Source organism: Danio aesculapii, unplaced genomic scaffold, assembly GCF_903798145.1.
Source record: "Danio aesculapii unplaced genomic scaffold, fDanAes4.1, whole genome shotgun sequence".
Classification (NCBI taxonomy): Eukaryota; Metazoa; Chordata; class Actinopteri; order Cypriniformes; family Danionidae; genus Danio; species Danio aesculapii.
The window spans coordinates 1-27,352 of NW_026613731.1; the positions used below are offsets into that span (position 1 = coordinate 1).

At 44.5% G+C, this 27,352-nt stretch overlaps 1 protein-coding gene across 2 annotated transcripts in view; it reads left to right on the top strand.

The window, feature by feature from the left end:
* Window positions 1–4,947: 4,947 nt before the first annotated feature.
* col2a1b (collagen, type II, alpha 1b) overlaps window positions 4,948–27,352 on the top strand; it is a 35,835-nt gene continuing 13,430 nt past the window's right edge. The window contains exons 1-21 of one of the 2 annotated variants that reach the window (XM_056452634.1): window positions 4,948–5,147; window positions 9,110–9,319; window positions 12,967–12,983; window positions 13,248–13,280; window positions 14,048–14,080; window positions 14,161–14,214; window positions 15,222–15,323; window positions 15,560–15,637; window positions 18,148–18,192; window positions 18,594–18,647; window positions 19,090–19,143; window positions 20,544–20,597; window positions 20,887–20,940; window positions 23,866–23,919; window positions 24,008–24,052; window positions 24,715–24,768; window positions 25,193–25,237; window positions 25,351–25,404; window positions 26,185–26,283; window positions 26,813–26,857; window positions 26,947–27,045. In XM_056452634.1, the coding sequence (XP_056308609.1) occupies window positions 5,048–5,147; window positions 9,110–9,319; window positions 12,967–12,983; window positions 13,248–13,280; window positions 14,048–14,080; window positions 14,161–14,214; window positions 15,222–15,323; window positions 15,560–15,637; window positions 18,148–18,192; window positions 18,594–18,647; window positions 19,090–19,143; window positions 20,544–20,597; window positions 20,887–20,940; window positions 23,866–23,919; window positions 24,008–24,052; window positions 24,715–24,768; window positions 25,193–25,237; window positions 25,351–25,404; window positions 26,185–26,283; window positions 26,813–26,857; window positions 26,947–27,045 (1,383 nt within the window). In that variant the 5' untranslated portion in view covers window positions 4,948–5,047. The remainder of the gene's footprint in view (window positions 5,148–9,109; window positions 9,320–12,966; window positions 12,984–13,247; window positions 13,281–14,047; window positions 14,081–14,160; window positions 14,215–15,221; window positions 15,324–15,559; window positions 15,638–18,147; window positions 18,193–18,593; window positions 18,648–19,089; window positions 19,144–20,543; window positions 20,598–20,886; window positions 20,941–23,865; window positions 23,920–24,007; window positions 24,053–24,714; window positions 24,769–25,192; window positions 25,238–25,350; window positions 25,405–26,184; window positions 26,284–26,812; window positions 26,858–26,946; window positions 27,046–27,352) is intronic. The other variant, XM_056452635.1, reaches the window with a different exon arrangement.

Genomic DNA, 27,352 nt, shown 5'->3' on the forward strand with positions numbered 1-27,352 from the left:
CAAACTCCTGCCCAGAATCAGGAGAGCAGAGAAGCTGATCCAGAACTGATGAAACACATGCGGTTAGGTTATTTTCCGTAGTGTATGTGTGTGAATGGGAGTGTATGGATGTTTCCCAGTGATGGGTTGCAGCTGGATAGGAAAACATGTGCTTGATAAGTTGCCGGTTCATTCCGCTGTGGCGACCTCTGATTATTAAGGGACTAAGCTGAAAAGAAAATGAAAATATTAGTAATTTAACCACGGTGTTGTTATAGTGTGTGTTCCTACACTGATGGTCATTTCTACAGTTTTACTCTGAATACACTGCTTAAAGTGAGGTTATAGTGGAGCAAAGCCATGGCTTATTTGTGTTTACTACAACAACCTACAGTTGTGTTTTTATACATTTTATAAGCACTAAACATGTGTATAGAGGCAGTAATTATTTTTATATAAACGCTGTTCTTCCGGTTGTGTCTAGTAAAATGGTATGTTATGGTGTGTGGTGTTTCCCCGGTGTGAGCAGCAGGGGTCGCCGTCACGCGCTTCAAACACAGCTCAGGCTTCAGGCGTGTCAGACTGCAGGTGCAGCAGCAGCAGCCTTTGAGCCTTTCTGAGCTTTACTAAAGCGCTTTCAGCCTTTAGTTTCACATGTCTGTCTAATTATCTCTCCGTACAACACATGCTCTGTTCTTTAAGAGAGATACTTTTCTTTGCTCAGCCTCAGATCACCTTATAATGAATATTACATCAGATTGAAGGGGTCAAGAAGTGCATTTTCACAGTTTATTCTGTTAGATAAGCCTTATATACTGTTTAGCACACCAGAACGGCTGATATTTGATATATATATATATATCACATAAAACATAAAGTCAGTCAATGCATTAATGTGTTCATGTGTGTTTACAATCAGCAAACAGATTTTCACTGCATTAGTGACTACACAGATACCATTAAACAAAAGAAGATGCAGCATAACATCAACTATTCTTAGTTCATCTTGGACTTCACCCAGATGCTTCTACAGTATCCTCTACAGTGGCGACACAAAAAACATTTTACAGTATTTTACTGTTTTGTCTTGATTTTACAGAACAATACCGTTAGCTGTGGTTGCCAGTAATCTACTGTTTGTGACATTTTACGTTAGTAAATTCAGTTTACACAATATTTCTGTTAAAAATATATTCCACAGTCTGTGTTTTTCATCAAACACATTTAACCCCTCAAATCCCAGAGCAAAATCCTCACTACAGAGGGTTGAACACTCAGACAGTGATGAAGTTAATGAGATAATTAAGTGTCTGATTAAAGGAGGATTGAGAATTATTGAGAAACAACTGTTAACAGCAGAATCACTGAAGGAAATAAAACACACAAAACACAGCCAAAACCAAAGAGGAAATCAGCTGAGGATAAAACTCTGAATAATAATTCATAAAAACAAAACAAATGACACAATAAACAGGTGATTTCAGAAGATCTCAGCACAAACATCAGGAGCTGCACTCATTACTGAGCTCTGACTTTATTTCTGTCACGTGAACAAAAGCTCTTCATGACATCTCTGTTGTTCATGTGAAGTCACCATGATGGAGGACAGAGTCTGCTTTATTTGGGCTCTTCAGCTATTTGTTCTGACACTAGATTTGAGTTTAGCTGCTATAATAAATTGTGTTAATCTCGCTATCTGTATAGCATGAAAAGCCAAAAGAAAAAACAGTAATAAGTCTGATAAGATTAACTATGATATTGAAACCACCCTCACCTGCTTTTGGGCTCATTAAGTATCTTGTTAATTATAAGTGAGAAATGAATACCATCTGTAAATAAAACCCCTTGACCTACAGCAGCCAATGACTGTTCAACAAGTCTAAATACACCATTCACTATGAGAATGTTTGACCTATGGCAGAACTTAAATAAAACACACAGACATCAATAATTAGTCTCTGAATCTCAATAATGGTGACAAAAAAAGCAGATCAAACCTGGTAAATTCACTCTAAATACTGATGAATGATTATGTATTCACACCCCTGGCCAACTCTGACCTTATTCCTCCAGCAAATGACTGTAGATGACCCAGAGCTCTCTCAAAGATAAGCTGATGTAGAAGAGGCGTCATGATGAAGAAACATTTATCTTTAAAAACCCCAGAATTTGCCCTGGGTGTGAATAATCAATCAGAGTCTGGACTGTGAACACAGCAGTGTGTGTCATCTGCAGTAACACTCAGCGGCAGCACAGCAGTTGTATTAATTGAAGACCCTCGTCTCTCAGCTGCTTTAATCTGCATTGGGGATTTCAGACAAGCTCTACTGAATTTCACATATGGAGATAAAGTCCTGTGATGTCCTCATCTAACAGAGGAACAAACAGACAAACATCTTACATGACAAACGGGTGAGAAGATTATCTGTCAATATTAGTCCTCAAACATGCCGGAGTCCTCCATCAGTCCAGCTCTCCTCGCTCTCCTCATCTGTGAGTTTCTGTGGTGGTCATTTACTGACTGCAGGAGGGTTTTTAATCCATTCTTCTGTGGTATTACACAGCTATTACAGGAGAACGTGACTTATGAGGACATTCTCCATTTATCAAGAGGCTCATCAGTGTTCCTTCAGAAAGTGAGAGCGCACAGAGTCTGCTGAGGGCTGCGTAACACACAGGGCTGGGGAGAGCACTGGAAAAACAATGGAAACCTATGCAGTATCCATGTGTGTGTGTGTGTGTGTGTGTGTGTGTGTGTGTGTATGTGTGAGTGTGTGCGCTTGAGAACCCAGACTCAAGTTTCCATCTCTGTCGATGACTCTCCCAAATGTTCTTTGAATTATAAGCGTGTTTCTGAGAGAGGACTGAAGGTACAGGAGCCGCTACTGCAGTAGCACCTCGGCCTGAGATGTGATCAGACACACACACACACACACACACACACACACACACACACACACACACATGTAAAGCACAGATGTGGTGCAGATGGAGATCAGGAGTTCTGCATTCAGACACACTCGTTCTCCATCATGAACACATCTCCTGTAGTACTGTGGAACTGCTAAACAGACACACACGCACACACACACACACACACACACACACGCACACACACACACACACACACACACACACTTTAGTCTCCGTCCACACACACACAGATAAACATGACAGACAGTAAAACACTTGGCTGGATGACTCCCAGACCCCTGAGCGCTGACAGCTGATCAATAATCAATGATCAACACTAACACTCATCAATGATCCACCAATGTTGATATATGGACACCTATATGTGATATATTCATGTCATGTGCATATTTGTAATTGCAGCTGTTGAAAGTGGCAGTGTTTGCAGTATTCTGACACGGATGACCTACATTTTGTGTGTGAAATCCAGATGAACTAGTCTGCCACATGTGTCATTGCATATGTTTCTCTACATCAGATTTCTGTTTGGGATGTGTGTGTCCATCAGTGTCTGCTGTTGTGGATGTGGCCACAGGTTCTCCTCCACATCACAGTGGGGTTTCATTAGTCAAACATCTTGAAAAGAACCTTCTGTCAATGCCCATCTAGACCTGACTCTGTGTCAAATATGAAGACAGTGTCTGTAACAGTGCTACAGGAACAGAGAAACCATATATATGGATAAAGATGAAGTAATGCAGTGCAGATCATCTTCTGTGGTCACTGCTGTCATTTTTGCTCTGTCCTGAAACCTTCATCATCTGAACATGTGATATTGTCCATCAGTTTCCTACAGCAACAGTACTGCAGCAGTTATTGATCATTCTGAGCGCTCGTATCAGCTGATAGTCACATCATGTTCATTAATGAATGCTCAGTTATTACAGATGTAACGTGAGCTGCATTTTGAAATCATCACAGGCTCATTCTGGAAGCGTAGGCCTATATATGTATCTGGAGATCGCAAATTATGTGGCCAGAGCTGCATATGTCTGCATTTCATCTTTAAAACGAATGCTGCAGGGTGGTATGACGGTCCTTTTTGAGCTTACCAGCTGATCGCTTACCTCTGTATGGACGCTTTCCCACTGTAACCCGTTTGTCCTGTGAGCTCGCCATGCACGTCGGCGGACTTGAGACGCAGAATTGACCAATGTCCATAGTGGTCCTAGTGCATTAAATAATAACTAATAATAATATTAAGATTTATTTAAATCACAGAATAATGAGAATGGTATGGAATGCTGATATTATTCAAAGTATCGTCTCAAAGTTGGACAATTCAGCATTGTGAAAACACTAGATACAGTTACTGTAAGGATTATTATATTATAGATTATAGGCATTAAAAGCAATATGAGGGATTCAAACAGTCTTATATTGTGTGTGAACTCTGTTATGGATGAATTTAGTAATGTGTAGAAATAACAATAACTCATATCAAGAAAAATCCTTACCACTAAATTGTAAACATTGACCATAACAATGCTATATATATATGTATACTTATATATATACTTTCACTTGGTCCACCAAGTGGACCACCAAGTTCCAAGATGGAGCCGGACCTGATAGAAGAACAAACACCACAGAGATGCCGCAGTCTGAGCGAGACTGATTGAGTTATTGATTTATTATTGAGTAAACGGACTGCTTGTATAAAAGTGTCTGGTGCATAAGGTTCATGTCTGGCTCATTAGCATAAGCACATTCAGTTATGAGTGTGTGTGTGTGTGTGTGTGTGTGTGCGTGTGTGTGTGTGTGTGTGTGTGTGTGTGTGTGTCTGTGTGTGTGTGTGTGTGTGTGTGTGTGTGTGTGTGTGTGTGTTTACCTGTGTGTATGGGTATGCGCGCGCATGTGTATGTGTGTGTGTGAATAACTGCACTTAAATGCTCTCTCTCCCTCTCTCCCTCCCTCTCTCCCTCTCTCCCTCCTCCCCCTGTGGGTCTCGGGTTTCAGCAGCCGGCAGGGGGGGTGCAGGGGCCGGAGCTTTATTCCCCAAAATACGGCTCTGCTCATTCAGACACACGGGCTCGACCTGCGGGCCTGATCTGTGGATTGTGCGGGACTGTGAGCTCCAGACAGCGGCCCACGGATGATGAAGATCTCCATGATGGTGCGGAGCGCGGAGCTGCTGCTGTGTGTGGCCGTGCTGGGAGCTCTGCTGACCGGGGGAGCAGCGCAGGATGAGGACCGTGAGTTCCAGAGCCCATACTGTCTGTTAACCCTGCTGTAGGGCTGTCTGTTATTCTGTGCTGGGTGTTTGGAGTATTAACTGTGCTTTTGAAGGAAAATAAACAGCTTTTATTTATTAGAAAAGAAAGAAAGAAAGAGAAGCATAGCTGCAGAAATGTCTGCTGTTTTCTATTTAGTCTGAGTGGAGTTGGTCAGAGAGTGTTTATACTGTGGGTAGAGTGAAGGTATTCGGGATATTTCTCCACCTGCGGGACATTCCTGACACACGGCCGATTTATTGTGTGGCTCTCTCTGCGGCTGATGATTCTCCAGTTTTCTGGCCCGCGGCTCAGCTGTCCGTCCGGCCTGTAAAACTCTGCATTCCTGTGCTGTCAGGGGCCGTCAGGGGCCACGGCGGATCCAGGCCTGCCCGATGGAGCCCGCGGATCAGACTCTGCTAAACTGCTTCCATCTGTTTCCTAAATTACCCTGCCGGCGTCCAGGGAAGAAGGAGAGACTGTCTGAAGGAGAAAAAACTATTGGAAAAACATGAGACGCACACTGGCAGCTTTTATCACTCACAAACGCACATTCCACTCACGGCATTTCAGAAATCAAGGGGAAATTAGCTCTCCAGTAAACAAATTAGAGGAGTTATGGGCTGAGCTTTTAAAAAGCCTCTAAAAATGACCATAAAACAGCAGAGAGAGGGAGAGAGAAGCTCAGCGGAGCATAACAATCGGCTCATTGTGTGCAGGAGCAGCGTTTGGGTTTCAGACACACAGAACCACAGATAAACCTGCAGTTACACTTCACTTCACCTGCGCAGAGGTGTTCAGTGGGAAACTGAGGTGTTCAGCGCTAACGCTAGCCTAGAGAACATAATGTACAGTCCTCACAGTCTGCAGGACTACTGAAGACACTGGAGTTACTGGAGATCAGACTGCACACACACCATGATGAAGATGAAGAAGTTGAAGATCCAGATGATGATGATGATGAAGCCTGAAGCGTTCGGGCCCAAGCTGCTGGTTCTCCACTTTCTCCAGCGTGTTTGGACTGGCACACTCACACACACACACACACACACACACACACACACACACACACACACACACACATACACACATACACACACACACAGTGTTTAGAGTAGCAGGCGTGTGTGAATAGCTCAGTCTTTCCTCTCAGAAGGCTTCATTCATCTCCATGCGGGGTCTGCTGGAATGTGCAGTAAATAAACACGCTGTCGGTAAATAAACTCAGCTCTGATGATCCTCAGAGTCTCTGCAGACGAAGCCTGAGTTCAGCTGGAGATCAGACCCGTCACTTCAGGCCCGTGATTCAGAGATGGAGCTGATTAATGAAGGTTAATGAGCTGCTGTCAGTGTGTGAGATCAGTGCTGCCGCCTGCTGGTGGAACACAGCCAAACACCCAAACAAAGACACCCAGCATTAACCCTGTGTAGAGCACTCACTGGAGACACCTTACTGCGGTTATCACACAGCTGATCATCATTATCAGTTATCTTTATCTATATCAGTGTGAGTGAGGTCCCCCCTCCACCTCTTCATCTGATAAAGAGTCTATATCTGTATAACTCTGCTCCTCTACTAACCCTATCACTGATCATCCGGGACGGGCGATTGTCTTATCGTCTGCAGTCTTGCTACGATAACAAATGGACTTATTCTAATAATAACGATAAATCCTATAATTGACCTGTGCTGTTATTACAGTAGCATGTGTGCGGTAGTTTTACCTGTTTGATCATGTGTGTTCTTCAGTAATCCACATGTGTAGTTCATGCATGAGGACGCCCTCTAGTGTCGCGTATGAATGAAACATGACATGAGTGTGAGATACTGCACTGTGTCAGAGGTCTATAACTCTGCCCACTGTCCTGCAAAGTGTGTTTCTGAGAGTGTGTGTCTTCCACTCTCATTCATTTCCATTGTTTTAGACCTTAAAAACAACCCATCTACTGCTCGACGCTGCAAACGGATATGTTCTTAGTATTTTATTCTGCTCTTATGTTTAGTCATGAACACACTAGTTTATTCACTTTATTCCCCGTGTACCAGCGGGCGCAGCCATTTGAAACTTTTTGGCTCAAGACTTCGGGTCTCATTCACTTCCGTTCATTATTAGACGTTAAAACAGCTTGTCTTGCAGCTTCATGCTGCAAACTGATATCTTCTTATTATATTATTCTTGTTTGTCTGTATAGTCTTGTAAACACTTGTTTGTAGAGCGAGTAGTTTGACCGTTTTCTGCCGTTTATTATTCCTAGTCATTTCTCCCAGAGGCAGCTGAAGCAGAAGTTCTAACACCACTGCAGTATGAGCGTTTACTCCCGCATCACAGAATGAACTCAATATGATCCTCAAATACTGACCATCTGCTGCCGTGTGTCTGATTATTGAGCTCTGCAGGACAGTGGACATCCAGGACCTTATTTATTTAGTCAAATATAAATATTACAAATATATACGCAATTGTTAGTCACTTTGGACAAAAGCATCTGCTAAATGACCAAATATACATGTCAAATCAACACTTTCTGCTACAGTCACAGGACTTTCTGTCTCTCAGTGGATACAGGCGAATTATAGTTACTACAACCCCAAATCAGGAAAACACTGGGGCAGTGTGACAAACAGAAATAAAACAGACAGTAGTGATCTCCTGATGTACTCTGACTTGTGTTTGCCTGCAGACGATATGAACACAGAATATCTGCTGTTGTGTCTGCTCAGCTTCAGTTCATCTGTAAATCTCCATCCTCTCCTGTCATTCAGAGCTGCAACACACTCCAGAAACAGTGACAGGAGCAGTTTAGGGCAGTGATCAGGTGAACTGCTGAATAATGATGTGATGTGACACAGGTGATGTCCACAGGTGAGAGAGTGGAAGAGAGGAAGACATGTGGATATTTCACCTTCAACAGTGCAGAACATCATTAAAGATTGAAGAATCTGGAGGAGTTTCAGTGCGTAAAGGACAAGAGCGCAAGCCTAAGCTGAACAACCGTGACCTCCGACCCCTCAGGGGGCGCTGCATCAAGAATCCTCATTCATCTATAAGCCAGACCAGCACATGGGCTCAGGACTACTGCGGTAAACCTTTGACAAGTACCACAATACAGAGTCACATCCACAAACACCAGACAAACTGTACTGTGCCAAAAGGAAGCCCTATATTAACAGTGTCCAGAAACGCCGTTCAATTCTCTGGGCTCGGAGGCATCTGGGATGGACCATCACACAGAGGAGACGTGTACTGTGCTCAGAAGAAGAAAAGGATCATCCAGACTGTTACCAGCAACAAGTCCATAAGCCAGGGTCTGTCATGGTCTGGGGTTGTGTCGGTGCCCTTGGCAAAGGTAACCTGCTCTCCTGTGATGCTCCATTAATGCTGAACAGCACAGAGAGATTCTGGAGCTCAATATGCTGCCTTCTTCTCCAGAGACGCCCATGCAGAGTTCAACAAGACAATGAAGAACCACATTCAGCACACATTACAGAGTCCTGCTGCGGAGGAAGAGGAGACGGGGACTAGACTGGCCTGCCTGCAGTCCTGACCTGTCTCCAATAGAGAATGTGTGGTGCACGTCTTCAAGTGCTGTGAAGAGGAACGGCAGCATTACAGTGGGAAATGCTTCACTGAGACACCAGTTTCTGAAATGTGTTGCAGAAATCAACATTGGAAATGTGTTTATTTAGAGAACACAATATAACTGATGAGGGACACATTAATAATGCTTGTTTTATTGTCTGCAGTCAAACACAACTCAGAGTAAATGTAGAAATCTCTTTTATTAGTTTCCCACACTGCCCCATCTATTGCTGATTTGGGTTTGTATATCGTTATCACAGTAGATATCAGATAATAATGTGATAGAGTTATAAGTCCATATCGCCCGTCCCCAGCCTCAGTAATGTGTGTGTGTGTTGTGTTTCTGATGCTGGCTCCGCACAGAAGACCCCGGCGGCTGCTCTCAGGACGGTCAGCTGTACCGGGATAAGGACGTGTGGAAGCCGGAGCCGTGCCGGATCTGTGTGTGTGACAGCGGCACCGTGCTGTGTGATGAGATCGTGTGTGAAGAGCTGAGGGACTGCGCTAAACCCGAAATCCCGCTCGGGGAGTGCTGTCCCGTCTGCGCCACTGCCGACGCCTCCACACCTGAGCGTAATTTATTTATCTCTCACTCTCATAAATAAATTACTGCACATGATTGTTCATGCTCGTTTGAGGGATTTGGGGTTTCTCCTTTAAAAAGCACCTTAAAGGGACGGGTTACCCATATGTGTAGTTCACCCACGACCTGCTCTATAAACTGTCATCAGCTTCTTCATTATGTTGAACACAAAGCAAGATCTGCTGAAGAACTCTGAAAACGCTGACAGATACTGAGGGAGTCAATGGTCACAGGTTTCCAGCATTTCTCAAAGTATCTTCTTTTGTGTTCAGCAGAGGAATGAAACTCATAAAGGTTTGGAGCAAGTAAAGGGAGAGTAAATGATGACAGTGTTCATTTCTGGGTGAACTTTCCCTTTAAATATGTGCAGTTTTAAAATGAACCCAACAAACAGTGTGTGAGAGCGAGACTAACAGAGCTGCTTTGTCTGCTCCGGGATCAGTGTGTGTGTGTGTGTGTGTGTGTGTGTGTGTGTGTGTGTGTGTGTGTGTGTGTGTGTGTGTGGACACATATGGCATCATTTAGAGGCGATAGAGTTTCATCTCTGACTGAAGGAAGCTGGGTTTCTCTCCGTCTACAAACGTTTGCTCTTCTCTGCACATTACTCTGAGCGTGTGTTTGTCCTCCGTGTGTCTGAGACGGCAGAATCTGCTGTACTTTCACAGGTTTCTTCGGTTCCGTTGATCTGGATTCCAGTTGATATTCTCTGGATTGTGTTTCAGTAGTTAAATGAAGTAATGAAACTCAGGTTGGTCTTTATAATCGTAACAGAGCTTAATTCTGTCCTGATGTCCGCTTCTCTTCTGGGCATGTGTGTATGATGGAGCAGCTCTGGAGTTGAAGGTCATGTGTTCATTAGTGAGACGCAGATGATCAGTCCATCGCTCTGCATTTATGCTGTTAAACACATCATTATTTCACCCAAAATAAAGAAACCAGTGTGAGGCTTCACCCACACCACCCCAGAGCTTCATATAGTATATCCTTTATTTATCGCCTCGTGTCCAAAATATCTGCGTACACACTCCAAACCACTGAAACCAACTGAACCGGTGCAGTACACACACCTGAGCAGAGTGTGGCGCTGTAATTCACCCACAGAGATTGACAAAAACATCCTCAAGGGCTCATCTTTATGCCCTAATCCCTATGAAGAGTTCAGATTCTAGAGAGACAGTAGGGATTAGGGCATAGGGATGAAAACAGAAATGAAACTCAGTGTTTACTGAGGGTTAACTTCCCTGAGCAAAGGATCATGGGGGCTGAAGTGTCCATCAGTCATTCTCTTTAAATCCCTCATACTGAAGGGCTCTTGGAAGTGGCCATTTTGGGGACCTTCAGTTTTAAATGACACTTCAGTATGGCGGCCATGTTTGTTTTCACTCTGAAGTGCCCTTGGTAGGGTGATATATCCCGTTTGGAACTGCAAAAAATTAGCCAAGCACAGGAAAGTGTGTGTGTGCGTGTGTGTGTGTGTGTGGTCAGCATAGTGTTTGTGTGTGCACCAGGTTAAATGTGGAGCACACACTGGGGTGAGGGTGATCATTCTCAGCCACAGGTGTGTGTGTCTGTGTGTGTGCATCAGGTTTCTGGTTTCAGCATTCCTCTGAATATGTGTGTGTGTGTGTGTTCAGCAGGAGAACAACCTGCCTGACCTTGGTTTACTGATCATCAGTGTTTTCAGTCGTGCGCTGCGCTCATATGATCACACACTGATCTCCGGCTGCTCGTGTGTGTGTATGTGTGTGTGTGGATATGATGGTTTTAGCAGTGTTATGATGATGTTTGCAGACTGAAATCTGTCCAACACACACTCTACTTCACACCACTTTACACTGCAGTGCGCACACGTTTACACTCCTGTGCCATCCAGACTCAGACCATCTAACACTTTAGTCACACACACACCTGCAGAACACACTAGAGTAAAGTAGAGCTCATACTGTACTGTTCCTGAGTGTTTACTGTGGTGTATTGATCACCTCTGATAAACTCTGTAGTGTACTGTAGTGTTTACTGTGGTGTATTGATCACCTCTGATAAACTCTGTAGTGTACTGTAGTGTTTACTGTGGTGTATTGATCACCTCTGATAAACTCTGTAGTGTACTGTAGTGTTTACTGTGGTGTATTGATCACCTCTGATAAACTCTGTAGTGTACTGTAGTGTTTTACTGTGGTGTATTGATCACCTCTGATAAACTCTGTAGTGTACTGTAGTGTTTACTGTGGTGTATTGATCACCTCTGATAAACTCTGTAGTGTACTGTAGTGTTTACTGTGGTGTATTGATCACCTCTGATAAACCCTGTAGTGTACTGTAGTGTTTACTGTGGTGTATTGATCACCTCTGATAAACTCTGTAGTGTACTGTAGTGTTTACTGTGGTGTATTGATCACCTCTGATAAACTCTGTAGTGTACTGTAGTGTTTACTGTGGTGTATTGATCACCTCTGATAAACTCTGTAGTGTACTGTAGTGTTTACTGTGGTGTATTGATCACCTCTGATAAACCCTGTAGTGTACTGTAGTGTTTACTGTGGTGTATTGATCACCTCTGATAAACCCTGTAGTGTACTGTAGTGTTTACTGTGGTGTATTGATCATCTCTGATAAACCCTGTAGTGTACTGTAGTGTTTACTGTGGTGTATTGATCACCTCTGATAAACCCTGTAGTGTACTGTAGTGTTTACTGTGGTGTATTGATCACCTCTGATAAACCCTGTAGTGTACTGTAGTGTTTACTGTGGTGTATTGATCACCTCTGATAAACCCTGTAGTGTACTGTAGTGTTTACTGTGGTGTATTGATCACCTCTGATAAACTCTGTAGTGTACTGTAGTGTTTACTGTGGTGTATTGATCACCTCTGATAAACCCTGTAGTGTACTGTAGTGTTTACTGTGGTGTATTGATCATCTCTGATAAACCCTGTAGTGTACTGTAGTGTTTACTGTGGTGTATTGATCACCTCTTATAAACCCTGTAGTGTACTGTAGTGTTTACTGTGGTGTATTGATCACCTCTGATAAACTCTGTAGTGTACTGTAGTGTTTACTGTGGTGTATTGATCACCTCTGATAAACCCTGTAGTGTACTGTAGTGTTTACTGTGGTGAACTGCAGTATAGTAAACCCTATAGATGCAGAAGCTGTAGCATCACCACAGCGGGATCGTTGCGAGTGCTTTACTATAGTACAGCTGGAGAACACTGCAGTATTTGCTGTACATTACTGAGGTTTTTTTCTCAGGTAAGCTGGAACTGATATTCATGAGCATCCTTCATACGTGACATCACAATACAGACAGCTCATGAATATTCATAATATTGTCCCGTCACCTGTCAGTGTTCAGTAAAGCTGTGATGTGATGTTCAGGTGAGGATCTCCAACAGATTCTCCTGCGCTTTAATCAGACCGAGAGTCTCCAGAGCTCATCACACTGAGTCCTGCTCATCTGTAGAGTTTCATTAAACCTGTCAGCATTCTGAAGAATATAAACATGTGTGTGTGCGTGTGCGTGGGTGCGTGTGCGTGTGCGTGTGCGCGTGCGCGTGTGTGTGTGTTGAGGATCTGAGCCCTGTAATGTGATGCTGTTCTAACTCTGTCTTTTATCTTTCATGCGCTGATAATGACAGGCCTGCCGGGTGCCAAGGTGTGTGTTTACTGTCTCTGTGTGTATATGTGTGTGTGTGTGTGTGCAGGTGATGCTTAACTCTGTCTGCAGCTGCTGAAGTGTGTATGTGTGTGTGTGCGTACCGATGACTTGTTGTACACTTGACTTGTCTGATTAGAAAAATGCAGTGTACAGTGTAGATTTATAGCAGTACAGTGATGCGTGTGTGTGTGTGTGTGTTCACTGAAATGTGTGTGTGTTCATGAACTAATATCTCTGCTCTCTCTATTATGCAAATAACAGGGACAAAAGGGGGAACCAGGAGACATAACCGATGTAAGATACACACCTATATCAACTCTGTGTGTGTGTCATCATTTGTGTGTGTGTGTAGTTATTGTGTGTGTGCAGTTATCAGTTGTTTATGTGTAGTTATAATGTGTGTGATTATTGTGTGTGTGTGTGTGTGGTTATCATTTATGCGTGTGTGTGTGTGTGGGGGGGGGGGGCGGTAAGGTGTGTATTTGTGTATGTAGTTATCATTTGTGCGTGTAGTTCTAGACTTGTTTGTGTGCAGTTATCATTTGTGTGTGTGTGTGTGTGTGTGTGTTTATCATTTGTGTATGGTTATTTCTGTGACTTATTAATTGTGTATTTGTTGGTATAAATTTTGAGCAGTTATTTCTGTGTGTAGTTATTTTGTGTATGTGTGTGTAGTTATGAACTAGTGTTGTGCAGTTATCATGTGTGTGTGCAGGTAGCATTTGTGTGTAGTTATCTTTTGTGTGTGTAGTTATGTGTGTGTAGATAACATATGTTTGTGTGTGGTTATCGTGTGTAAAAATATTGTGTGTGTGTGTGTGTGTAGTAATTATGTGTGTGTGCAGATATCATTTATAAGTGTGGTTATTTTGTGTATGTAGTTATAGTTGTGTGTGTGTAGTTATTGTGTGTGTGAGTGTATGTATGTTAGTGTGTGTGTGTTTGTGTATGCTCAGTCATAAACACTGATGCAGTGTGTGTGTGAGAGAGTGTGTGTGTGTGTGTATGTGCTCAGTCGTGAACACTGACGCAGTATGTGTGTGTGTGTGTGTTCTCCTCAGGTTGTGGGGCCGCGGGGACCGTCCGGGCCGATGGTAAGAGCTCCTGCATTCCTGGCATTCTCTGCTCTACATTAGCATTAGCACTCAGAAACTCTCCCTGCTTTACTACACAGGGTCCACCGGGAGAACAAGGCCCACGCGGAGACCGGGGAGAGAAGGGGGAGAAGGTGGGCGCCACTTCCTGCTGCGCTCGCGGCCTGCGTACTGACTGAAGACATCATTTATAGAGGAACACACACGTCCAGTCACAGCTTTTATTTCACTGAACACTTCCACAACCCTTAAGAAAAGAGAAGCCTGTGCACAACACTACACAACACAACACTAGTGCACTCCTCTGACAGCAGAAATAAGGGAGCACTACTCTTATTATTGTTCTGGAGTACACTTGACTCATACTGACAGAGAGCTCTCTGTATATCTGGCCTAACCCTAATTGACATACTCTTAACGCCAGTTTCAGAGGCTAGTCTGAGGCTAAACTGCAGTCAGATCAGTCTGTGCCTTTGTTTTGTCTTAAAATAAAAATATGCTCAGTTATTATATCAGCTTATTGCAAATAGGCTACTGTAAATAAGTGCTACTGTAAATAAGTGCTACTGTAAATAAGTGCTACTGTAAATAAGTGCACTTGCAGTATAACAGTGGAAACGGCTGGTTAGTTAGAGCACACTGTCAGTATAACGCTAGTAAAGGAGAGTGAAATTATACATCAGAGATGTACTTTCACACACTGGGTTCTGGAAGACACCTGCTCTAGGTTCACAGTGTTCACTACAGTTACACTCAATGGTCTTTCACACAGTACACTAGTACACAGTACAGTAGAACACTGTAAAAGACACTCGAATGTTTATTTAGGAATTACTCTTAGACGTTCACTGCATAAAATGAATGTGGAGTATAGTTCTGTGTTCAGCGCTGTGCTCTGAGCAGGCGAATCAGCTTAAATCAGAGCTGTCGGGATCAGAATTAGTGAATTTCTGTCTAATTTCAGCAGGCAGCATCAGCAGCGTTCACACCTCACGGCAAACCTGCAGCTAATGATGCTTCATTACAGTCCTAAAATGATCCGCCGGGCTGTGATGTTGTGTTCAGTCTGCAGCTGTAAGACATTCACACTGACCGCACCGAGAGTCCAGGCTGATTCTCAACTCCTTCACTGTTGGTTTAGGGAAGTCCAGGCCCTCGGGGACGAGATGGAGAGCCGGGAACCCCTGGAAACCCAGGACCTCCAGGACCTCCGGGACCCAATGGACCGCCAGGCCTTGGTGGAGTGAGTATCTGTCAGTCAGTCTGTCTGAGGCACTAACCCTTAACTTACCCTAATTATAACCCTAACTTACCTTTACTAAACCTAGCTTACACTAACTAACCTTTACTAACGCTAACTCTAATCATAGCCCTAACTAACCTTAATTATCCCTAACTCCAATTATAACCCTAACCCTAACCCTAATGCTGTGTTTGTTGCTTGTTCTGTGACACTGCTGACGGATCTCTGTCCTCCAGAATTTCGCGTCTCAGATGGCAGGAGGATTCGATGATAAAGCAGGAGCGGCTCAGATGGGGGTGATGCAGGGCCCGATGGTGAGCGTCTCTCCTGTATTTCTCTGATTCACACTGTTTGTGTGTGTGTGTGTGTGTGTGTGTGTGTGTGTGTTCTGGATCTCCATCAGCTGTGTGTGTGTCTGCTGTTTAACACTTTGAGTTTATCAGTCTGACTCCATTAGTAAACAACATTCTCCATGAGGATTATATGAAGGAATTACTCATCCTGAGGGTGTTATCGTTGTTGTTATTGTTGATGGTCTGGATGGATGTGTTCACACTCCTGCATGGATCTCATGTTTTATCCCATCTGCTGATGCTCATCCCTAACCCTGGGGCTGAGGATCACCAGACCGCTCCAGGTGGTGGAGGTGATGCCCTCATGAGGAGAGGAGCGCTGGGTTTATCATGTCCAGAACTGTGGAGGGATTCATTTGGATTATATTTATTGCCAACAGCTTTGGGACATCTGCCTTTACATGCACATGAACTTTAATGACATCTCAATTCTAATCTGTAGGGTTTAATATGGAGTTGGTTGAGGTCAGGACTCTGTGCAGGCCAGTCCAGCTCCTCCACACTACACTCCTCAGCATGTCTTTATGAAGCTGCTTTGTGCCGCAGGAATCTCCATGCCCAAGCTGATCCCTCAACACTGCGAGTGTGAGAGAGACAGAACATCTGGATTTGCTGCAGAATTAAGAGTTTCATTCACTGGAGCTAAGAGACAGAGCCCAATCCTGAAGAACAACCCATAACTCTAATCGAGGTGCGTGATTGGTCACTCAGGCGGAGAAGCTGTGACCCTCAGCATGCTCTGACCTGCTCTGGGATGTCTGGGATTGCTGTTGTTCCCAATGGATTCCACTTTGTTATACTTACAGTTGAGCGTGGAGTATTCAGTAGGGAGGAATTTTCCTGAATGGACTGACAGCACAGTCCTAACCCTACACCGGAGTCTCTGAGCTGAGTGTGTGTGTGTGTGTGTGTGTGTGCAGGGCCTGAGCTGGAGTTACACACCTGTGGCTGTGCAGGAGACTCAACACCTGCATTCTGGGATATGCAGGGATGTCCCAAAGCCTTTTCAGGCAGTATAGTGTACTCGTTTCTTGAGTATGAAGAATTGGTTTTAAGAAGGGAACTGATTCAGAATGGCTAAAAGGATGAGATAAGATTATTCCCACATCAGCAGGAATCAAACATTCCCTGTTTCCCCTTTCTGACCCACTGATCTGCAGAACACACAGGACATCAGCTCAGTCCTGTCTGACCCTTACCCTCTCTATACTCCTCTGTTTCGTGTGTTCAGATGAAGGGGTCGGTGTAGGTGTATGAGAAATGCCGGACAGCCCTTCAAACCACACAACAAATGAAAGGGTTTGAGAAATTTCCCAGAATCCACCAGCAGCACGAGCAATATGGCTGCCCAAGTGAGCAAGGGGACTCAGATGTAGAGAGCCGGCATTAATGAGGAGTTTTACTGTAAACCTGCATCTGTTTACAGTCATGTGTTACTGTCTTACCCTTCAAAGACACACTTAAAAAAGTTGATGTTATGATATATATATATATATATTGCACAACATGTTTTAAATTCTGATAGCGTAACCCGATGACCTGACAGAATGGTGGAGGGGAAGCTCTTTACTGCAGCTCTGGCATTGAGCTGACTAGAGATATTCACTCCAAACCAGGGAAAAATGCAGAACCCCCAACCCCAAGGCATGAACCGCAGAATTCTCAGAGTAAACCGAGGTGTGGGTCATTTAAGCTGGGTTAGATGAAGGATCCAGATAACCCAATCACAACAGGAACATCTGGAAAAGGGTGTAAGCTGGTTAGGAGTGTGTTCCTCAGAACAGTGAATGTGTACTGCAGATGATCAGGTCAATCAGAGCCTACAGTAATGCCTATAATGATCCACAATCCTCCATGTTCCTCCTGATTTGCAGAAGTCAGACACTGAAAGCACCGAGCGATGCAGTCCAGTGTCGTCTTTGACCCGAGGAGGTTTTCAGTCTAAATCTGCCGTTCTCTCCACTTTCACTGAGTTCAGTTATGTGACGTGTAGAAACACATCAGAGTTTAATGTTTCCAGGAAACTCCCTGTGTGTGTGTGTGTGTGTGTGTGTGTGTGTGTGTGTGTGTGTGTGTGAACACTAAGAGTCTTTCAGGAGCTCGGCCTGGTTTTCCTGTGCTTTATGGAGAAGCTTCATAAACATCAGGGTTTCTTCAGTCGCTTCTGTAAGTTGTGCTGTAATCAGCTGCAGCCGCTGCAGGAGCCGGTGAATGCTCCGATGCAGACGTGTTTCACATGAAGTCTGATGTGGGGAGTGACGGGTGTTGATGAGAGCTGTGATTATAACCTGTCTGAACACGACTGATGGTTTCCTCAGCTCATTTACCCTCGGCTGCTGCCCGTCTTCATGCTGAAACGCTGTGAAATGTTTAATTGTGTGTAAATCCTGAGGAATCTGAGCTCTCTCGTCGACAGATTAAACTCCTGAAGCTCTCTCTGATGGATGTGTGTGCTTGTGTTTGTTCTGCAGGGTCCGATGGGCCCCCGAGGACCCCCAGGCCCCAACGGAGCTCCGGTGAGTCAGTAAACACACAAATGAGTGACCCTGCAGCCGGAAATACAGTGTGTGTGTGTGTGTGTGTGTGTGTGTGTGTGTGTGTGTGTGTGTGTGTGTGTGCGTGTGCGTGTGCGTGTGGGTGTGGGTGTGTGTGTGTGTGTGTGTGTGTGTGTGTGTGTGTGTGTGTGTGTGTGTGTGTGTGTGTGTGTGTGTGTAGCTCTTTCAAAAGTGTGCAGAAATAGCAAGTGTAAGACGACACTTTTCTTCCCCAAGTTCACACACACACACACACACACACACACACACACGTACACGTACACATACACACGCACACACAGTTTCAGGCAGCTCATGTAAATATTGTTTCTGGCGTGTGATTGGACGCTGAGCCTGTGATGTGATTGGTGTTTTTTCTTCAGGGTCCTCAGGGATTTCAAGGAAACCCAGGAGAAGGAGGAGAGCCGGGATCATCCGTACGTCTGAGCAAGCTCTCGTTACTGCGCATTACACACACACTCATGACCACAGCGGGCGGATTCATTAATGACTGACCTGCAGCTCAGACACACACACACACACTCCTGAACACACATATGAACACACACACTCATGACCACAGCGGGCAGATTCATTAATGACTGACCCGCAGCTCAGACACACACACACACTCCTGAACACACATATGAACAGACTTATTGAACACACACTCTCATGATCACAGCAGGCGGGGTATAATCAGGTTCATTAATTATTGACCCGCAGCTCCGACACACACACACATGCACATTCTTGAACACACACTTCTGAACACAGCTAGAGTTTGACAGCGCAGTGTTTACATTCATATCATCCGTATATGTGTGTGTGTGTGTGTGTGTGTGTGTGTAATTTTACGTCTTCATATTGTCCTCTTAGGGTCCAATGGGTCCCCGTGGCCCCCCCGGTCCCTCTGGGAAACCAGGAGATGATGTGAGTATTGACTGTTCACCTGCTGCCTCTGTCTCTCTCTCTCTCTCTCTCTCTCTCTCTCTCTCTCTCTCTCTCTGTGTTTGTGTGTGTGTGTGTGTGTACAGGAGAGTGTGTGTATAAAGGAGTGTGTGTGTGTATAAAGGAGAGAGTGTGGGTAAATGAGTGTGTGTGTATATGTGTGTGTGTGTGTGTGTGTGTGTGTATAAAGGAGAATGTGTGTGCGCGCATGTGTGTGTGTGTGTGAGTGTGTGTGTGTATAAAAAAGTGAGCGTGTGTGTGTATGTGTGTGTCCAGCTGTTCTTCTCTTCTCCTCTGCTCATGTGCTCCTCCATGAGCTCTGCTGATGAACCCTCTCGTCCCTCATGCTGTATCTGTGATGGTGTTGGGCTGGTTCAGTGGCGTCAGCTGCATGTGTGCCTGAGTGAACTCTACTTTAGCTGTTAGCATTCTGAGCTAATCTGTGTTTACAGAATTATCCTGAATGTTGCAGAGACTCAGAGAGATTACTGATGTCTCCACACTGACACATTCAGGCTCATCTCACCCAATCCTGTATTATTGATGAGCACCTACAGAGTATTCCTGCATAGGATCTCTCCTCCTGAATGATTGGAATAAGATCAAGCTTTATGAGTCTCTCTGGGAGAAGCAGAGTTGAATTTAAATTGAGTAATGTTCAGCTTCATTTGTTTGTTTAAATTCAACCCAAATAAATAGTTTACACCCACATAACTCAAAATGATTAAGTAAACCCGAGGAATCCTCTTTGAATCATTTTTTTCAGTGTGGCTGCCCTGTGCTGATTGGCTGCTCTGTGTGTGTGTGTGTGTATGCGGCTCTACCATGAGGAGTGGCCATATAAGGAGTTCCCCTCCTCGTGATGTCAGCTAGAGCTCAAATCAAGTTCTGGAATTAGTATCAGCCGGAGCGACAAGCTCTGACATCTGCGGAAACAGTTTTTTAAAATTGATTTACACTGTTATACATGTCATTATACCCCCCCCCCCCCCCCCCCCAATGGAAACACGCTGAACTCTACAACAGTCACAGTATTACTGAACTGACCCAAACAATGGCACTGTTGTGTCACAGAGCTGATATTTAATTAGTGTCATACTGTGAACATCAGTATATTCATCTGCAGCTGCTTTGACACATATGTGTTTATGAAGCTCTACAGAAATCAATCTGGATAATTCAGTGGTTTTCTGAGCGTTGTCTGTGTGTTTGTGGAGAACCGCCGCTTTGATGATGAAGCACGAATGTAAATCCTTCATCTCTGTTGGGTTGCAGTTACACTGTTCTGCCACAGGGTGAGGTTTGAGCAGAGCAGCGCAGCAGACGCCGATCAGTGTTTGATTTAAAGCTTCGTGGATCAAATGATGTTTTTTCTCTCGCAGGGCGAGCCGGGCAAACCTGGCAACGGTGGAGAGCGCGGACCCCCAGGCCCTCAGGTGAAGGAGCGCTAATAACCAAACAGAGCTGGAGTGTGTGTGATGTGTGCGGTGTCTGATATGTGTAGTTTGTGAAGTGTGTGATGTGGAGATCTAGAGCTCAAGCTTTTGCCCAGATGTGGGACTTTTTTTGCCCAGAAATAGGAGACGTCTGAAAAGTTCCATTCACTTCATACCTTTCTCTCTCTTCCATCCCTCTCTCTCTCTCTCTCGCTCTCTCTTTCCTCTCTCTCTCTTTCCCCTCTCTCTCTCTCTCTCTCTCTCTCTCTGTTTCTCTTTCTCTCCACAGGGAGCTCGTGGATTCCCAGGAACACCCGGACTACCTGGAATCAAGGGACACAGAGTTAGTTCCTCTTTAATGCATTGGTGAATATGACTTTAAAGCAGTGGCAGTGTGGATGTTAGAGAATGACAACATCAACATCGTGTCCAGAAGACAGACATTTATTGTGGAGAAACACACATTGACTCTACTGCGACTTCCACAAACCTCCATTATAATCAGTGAGGCTAGAAATGAATCTCCTACCTGCACCATACAGCGCTCTTTGTTATTTAGTGAGTATGGTGCTTTATAGAGGGCTTCAACATAAGATATATATCACATACTGAATGCTTAAACAAATATAAAACAAATATAAAAGGTTGGCATACTCGTATAAAATGCAGGCTGACATATCTACTGTTAGCCCAAACAGAGCTTTTGCTTATATCAGTGGAATGAGCTCATCTACATACGAACTCTAATTGTTTATCTGGGACAATCACACACACACACACACACACACACACACACACACACACACACACATATGGATTATTATTACAGCTATAAATGCTTGTGCACACATACACCTGTTGTACAGTCATAAGGTCTAGTAATGAACCACAAGTTCACCTGTTGAAATGTCCCGCTCATGTTGTGCTTCTGGTTCAGATTGGGGCAGATTGACGAGTATTTCTGTTATCGTCATCTGACAGAGGCTCAAACTGATAAAGTAAAATCAGTGTAATAGTTACTGTGTGGTGTGTACAAGCACTGAGGGAGGGATAGTCAGATATGCTAATGATGTCTGTAAAGTTTGGTGTGTGTAATCAGAATGTATGTATGTATAGGAATAAAGGGTCTGGGCAGGCAGCAAGCAAACAAACCACAGTCAGGGAATAAAGGGGAACACTCAGAAATGTTTGTAGACAAAACAAGACCTCACACTGAGTTTCAGGGGTTCCATGAGGTTCAGGGTTTAGGTTAGTGTTCAGGTGAGGAGGACCTCTGCTGGTTGGTGAGGGGATATACACTACTGGGAGTCCTGATGCAAGGAGGCAACTGATACTGGGGTCTTGATCTGCATTGGTGCAGGAGTTTCAGGGTGACATTGACGGAACCTTGGGTGAGGTAAGGTGTCCTCCTGGTTGACCCAAGTCCTCTCATTGGGTTACAACTCCTCCCAATAAACCAGGGATTGTAGATTTCTTCCCTGATGTCTGAAATTCAGGATTTTGTGTTCCTGATATGGCTCTTTGCTGTCTATGATTAAGGGGAGTAATTTGAGTTTCTTGCATTGTAGGTGCAGATGGAGGTCAAAAGTAGATAGCCATACCCCTGCCCGGTGTACTTAGGAATGTGGGAATGATCTGCTTGTTCCTGAATTTCTTTTAGCATGTCTTTAGATGAATATAGGCACATTTTCCATCGGATTGTGGGTGTATCCAGATGTGAGGCTGATGTTGAGATTTTGGCAAAATGTCCTCCACACTCTTGAGGTGAAATGTGGTCCGTTCTCAGAAACAATGTCTTCTGGGAGTCCATAGAAACGAAAGAAAAATTACAGAATGGTTCAGTTGTTTCCAGCGCTGATGCATAGTTTGGGAGTGGTATAAGACAGCAAGCTTTAGAGAATCTATCGATGACAGTTGGAGTGGTTGTGTTACCATGAGATGGGGTAAATCTGGGACAAAGTTGATGCAAATTTGGGATCATGGGTGGTTTGGGATAGTTAGTGGTTGTGTTAGTGAGTGGAGGCGCAATGTTTGTGCATGTTGGTCAGGGCGCATTTATGGATGAACTGAAGGAAGAGCATGGCACCATTGATGCAGGGATGTCCTGAACTGAGAGAGGAGCGAACTGATTGCAGGACTTCTCTCTTAGAGATTGTGGCACAAAAGTTTTGTTGTCTGGGCAGTTAGGGGGCGAAGGATCTTGTAATTGGGTTTGAGAACTGTCTGTCATCAGATCCCAGTGAAATGGTGCAATGAGTAGACTGTCTTTCAGGATGGATTCATTGGTGACCTGTTGGGTCTTTTCCTCAAACAGCCGAGAGAATATATCAGCTTTGATACTCTTTAATCCAGGGAGGCAAGTGATGGAAAAGTGTGATGCAGTAAAGAACAGGGACCATCTTTGCTTGTCTAGAGATTTATCTCTTCACTGATCAGATGTGCTCGAGATACTTGTGGTGGATGATTACAGAAAATGTGTGTTTGGCTCCTTCTAGCCAATGCCTTCACCCCTCAATAGAGCTTGTGGGAGAAGGGGGCACGCATTGGAGTTTTGCAGTTGAGCTGACACTGCCCCAATTTCAGTATCCCAGGATGCATCAATCTCTACAATAAAAGACTGCTCGGGGTTGAATCTGAATTTAATGTCTTGAATAGGTTGTAGTGCCGCTGGAGTCCTCTTTAGACATTTGCTCCCTTTCTTTGTTCTGGAAGTGAGAAGGCAGCTAAAGTGCTTAAAGTTCTTTGGGTTTAGCTGGTTGTGGCCAGTTTAACACAACATTTTCTTTCTCATCAGCTATATAACGTAGCATAGGAATGTGTGAATGTGGATTGGTTTCAGTTGTTGAATAATCAGCACTGGATACAGGCTAATGGGAAGTGAAGTCCAGCCAGTTAGTCTACAGTAGTGTTCAGGTGAGGAGGATTGCTCTGCTGCTTGATGAGAGCATATACTGGGACAGAACTGGTGATAGATCATAATATAGATGAGATAAAACTGTAAAGTTAGGTGTATGTCATCTAAATATAGACATGGATAAAAGTGCAAGATTTGGAGTGTGTGATTAGAGCAGTGTAAAGACTGCAGACGCTTCTGAATCTGTAATGGTTTGAAGTTTAAATGAACAGACACAGATGAAGTGTATTAAGAAGACATGACATTGGAAAAAGAGTGGCTCTGCCTTAATGCTGTAATAACGCATCAGTGTAAACCGAAACATTACTGTTATTAACTGTGTGTGTGTGTGTGTGTGTGTGTGTGTGTGTGTAGGGTTATACAGGTCTTGATGGTGCTAAAGGAGAATCTGGAGCCACTGGAGCAAAAGTATGACCTTCACAATCATCTTCTCCCCATATATAGATGAGTAGATCAGTGTACATCACATCTCTCTCTCTCTTCTTCTCTCCGTCAGGGTGAATCCGGCTCTCCTGGAGAAAGTGGAGCTCCTGGACCGATGGTGGGTATTTGTGCTCATCTCTAGACCTGTACAGGCATATAATAAATCTGCTTTATATTATTTTGCCCTGCCTTGATCAGATTAAAGACTCAAACATCCATCAGAACACACTTGATGAAGTCAGATTGTCTGATCAGGAGCACCTCACACTGCTCTGAGATCAGCTCTGAACAGATGCGTCTTCACAATGTTAATAATGAATACACAGCCCCGCACATGAATACACTGAGAACAGGGATTCAGTATAAGCGGCTTTAAATGAAAAATAAATTAAAATTTAAATAACAAATAGCACCTTCTCAACTTTATTCTCAAAGCCTTTACACTTTACACCTAGAGAATGGTGCTAATAGAAGCAGTTATCCAGAGCTTAAACACAGTTTCACAGAGTTTAACATGTCAGAAACATTGTAAATGTCAAAACAAATAAACACACACACACACACACACACACACACACACACACACACACACACCTAACCAATAGACTAGTATGAATGCCCCAGTCTAGGGATGCTTGTTTGTCAAGTAGCTAACTGTGAACATCCATAAACACAGAGCGATTCATTTTCATTTCTCTGCAAGGATCTTCAGTACACATCTGAATGCAGTTCATCTTCCCTTAATAAATGTGTGTGTGCGTGTGTGTGTGTGTGTCTCAGGGTCCACGAGGTCTGCCTGGTGAACGGGGGCGTCCAGGACCATCAGGAGCTTCTGTAAGAATCTTCTTTGTTTAAGGGTCTTCTGGTGCACACGGGCCAGTAATTCATGATTTATAACAGTATTGATCCATATAGCAGTAATCAATATGTGTGTCACTGTTGGCCTGAATCTTCCTTCCCAATACAAATATCCAAACAATCCTTAAAGAACAGACTAAATATGAAGTGTGAAGCTGCCGGTGGGCTGTCTGCTGTTCTGCTTCACCTGCTACACCTTTACTGTGTGCAGGATATTTATATTCCACTGCAGAATACTCTGTGTATAAGAGTCAGTTATTGAGAGCGGATCACCTGTGGCAGTGATGTCCAGAAGTCCAGTAATGCTGTGTGATATGCACACATCTGTACACATGATGATGATGAATGCACAGCACTGAGGTGTGTGTGTGTGTGTGTGTGTGTGTGTATGTTTTATCAGGGTGCTCGTGGTAATGACGGTCTGCCTGGCGGCGCTGGTCCACCGGTGGGTTTGAGGATCCTTCATTTCTTCAGTCGCTGTGAATTGTGTCTTTATTTGCAGATCAGTAGCTCATCGTGTGTGTGTGTGTGTGTGTGTGTGTGTGTGTGTGTGTTCAGGGTCCCGTTGGTACGGCAGGATCTCCTGGGTTCCCAGGATCCCCCGGTTCAAAGGTTTGACCTCTCCTGATTCCTCTGTACTCTGTCAATGATCCTTCATGTCTCTGCTGCATCACGGACACTGATTCAACACACACCTGTACACCTGACACTGATTCAGCAGAACACACACCTGTACACCTGACACTGATTCAGCAGAACACACACCTGTACACCTGACACTGATTCAGCAGAACACACACCTGTACACCTGACACTGATTCAGCAGAACACACACCTGTACACCTGACACTGATTCAGCAGAACACACACCTGTACACCTGACACTGATTCAGCAGAACACACACCTGTACACCTGACACTGATTCAGCAGAACACACACCTGTACACCTGACACTGATTCAGCAGAACACACACCTGTACACCTGACACTGATTCAGCAGAACACACACCTGTACACCTGACACTGATTCAGCAGAACACACACCTGTACACCTGACACTGATTCAGCAGAACACACACCTGTACACCTGACACTGATTCAGCAGAACACACACCTGTACACCTGACACTGATTCAGCAGAACACACACCTGTACACCTGAAGCTGATTTAGCAGAACACACACCTGTACACCTGACACTGATTCAGCAGAACACACACCTGTACACCTGACACTGATTCAGCAGAACACACACCTGTACACCTGAAGCTGATTCAGCAGAACACACACCTGTACACCTGACACTGATTCAGCAGATGAGCACTCATAGCTTCACACACAGGTGTCTCAGATGTTGCTGATGGAGATTTACTGACAGTGTGTGTCTCTCAGGGTGAAGCGGGACCGACCGGAGCCAGAGGGCCTGAAGGAGCACAGGGGCCCCGTGGAGAGTCTGGTGTTCCTGGAGCCCCGGGACCCTCTGGAGTCTCTGTGAGTATTAATCCAGCGGGGAAGGGGACGCGGGGACAGATGGAGATCAGGGTTAGCTGGAGGAGAAACGCAAGAAGAGTGTATTTACTTCACACACAATAAGAGCTTTACAGAGAGATGAAGTAAAATCATGACCACAGCAGCAGTAATGGAGACTAGAGAGAAGACTGAACTGCTCAAATATGTAAACATTAGGAAAGCTGATGTAGAACTGCAGAGCTCATCCAGTAACCCACCGCTGAACGTGTGTCTGGGTCTGCATCTGAGTGTGGCTGCTGTCCTAGCTCATCTGGGCTCCGTCACAATTCACATACTAACTGTGCTGAATAGGGTTCATGTGTCTCAAATCACAGTAATCAATCAAAAGGGAAGAACAAACGGGATGTGTTTTATTTTCGGTATCAGCAATGCTATGAGGTTTATAAGCAGTAATAACTCTTCAGTCAGTCGTTAATGTGGAGTAAAGACCTGTGGTGTGCCTCTGGATCAGCAGTGTTGTCTGATGTTGATCAGTGTTCTCCATCCACAGGGTAACGCTGGTTCTGATGGGATGCCTGGAGCCAAAGGATCAGTGGTGCGTAAATGAGGATATTCTGACCACTTCAGTGTAAACTTCTGTTCAGTGCTGACCTGTGTGTGCTTGTGTTTGCGTGTGTGTTTCAGGGCGCTCCGGGTATTGGCGGAGCTCCTGGTTTCCCGGGTCCTCGTGGTCCTCCGGGCCCTCAGGGAGCGACAGGTCCTCTAGGGCCAAAGGGTCAATCTGTGAGTCCACAATACACACACACACACACACTGAAACACACACCTTCTGTCCGTCCACTACACTCACAGACCACCCAAACACACACTGACCACCCAAACACACACTGTACTAGCAGTGAGTATTTCTGTATTTCTGTCTCATGGTCATTTAAATTGTACACAATAATCGCAGCGATCAGTGTTAGAGAAACTAGTGATTTCTACTTTGACTTTGACTTCAAGGGTAATTCTGTCCCATTCTTCCTGCAAACTTAAGGTGGGCAACAGTACAGGGTCTTTGTTGACAAATTCTGCGCCTCAAAATGCA